The sequence below is a fragment of the Gracilinanus agilis genome, chromosome 2 (genome assembly GCF_016433145.1).
Source record: "Gracilinanus agilis isolate LMUSP501 chromosome 2, AgileGrace, whole genome shotgun sequence".
In the NCBI taxonomy this organism is placed as follows: Eukaryota; Metazoa; Chordata; class Mammalia; order Didelphimorphia; family Didelphidae; genus Gracilinanus; species Gracilinanus agilis.
In genome coordinates, this window is record NC_058131.1 from 77,073,454 (window position 1) to 77,073,901 (window position 448).

General features: G+C 48.0%; 1 protein-coding gene across 1 annotated transcript in view; it reads right to left on the reverse strand.

Annotated features, from left to right (window-relative positions):
* LOC123236565 (zinc finger protein 79-like) overlaps window positions 1–234 on the reverse strand; it is a 94,598-nt gene extending 94,364 nt beyond the window's left edge. The window contains exon 1 of the mRNA XM_044662972.1: window positions 4–234. Coding sequence (XP_044518907.1) covers window positions 4–234 — 231 coding nt within the window. The remainder of the gene's footprint in view (window positions 1–3) is intronic.
* Window positions 235–448: the final 214 nt, after the last annotated feature.

The following is a 448-nucleotide window of genomic DNA, read 5'->3' on the forward strand; positions in this document are numbered from 1 at the left end:
CACGTATCGGTCCCATGCCATGGCTGCCAACACGTAGCTGCTCAAATTGCCTGCCATGTGGAAGAAGAAGACTTGGGTCAGGCAGGCTGTGTGACTGATGGACTGGTGTCTAGTAAATAGAGAATAGAGCAATCTGGGGACTGTGGTAGAGGTAAAGCACAGGTCTCCCAAGGACAGGTTGACCAGGAAGATGTACATGGGGGTATGGAGCTGTGGGTCTGAGCTGACCGCCATAAGAATCAACAGGTTTCCCAGAAAGGATGCCAGGTACACCACCAGGAAAAGTAGGAACAGAAAGTCTTGATGGCTAGAGAAGGCCAAGTGGAAGAACTCAGAGACACCAGTCTGATTCCCCACAGTTATATTATTGGTGGATCTATGTTAGGAAAGGGAGAGAAAGGGTGAGTGATGCTTCTGGTAACTCTTTCCAAAAATTAAATTCATCTAC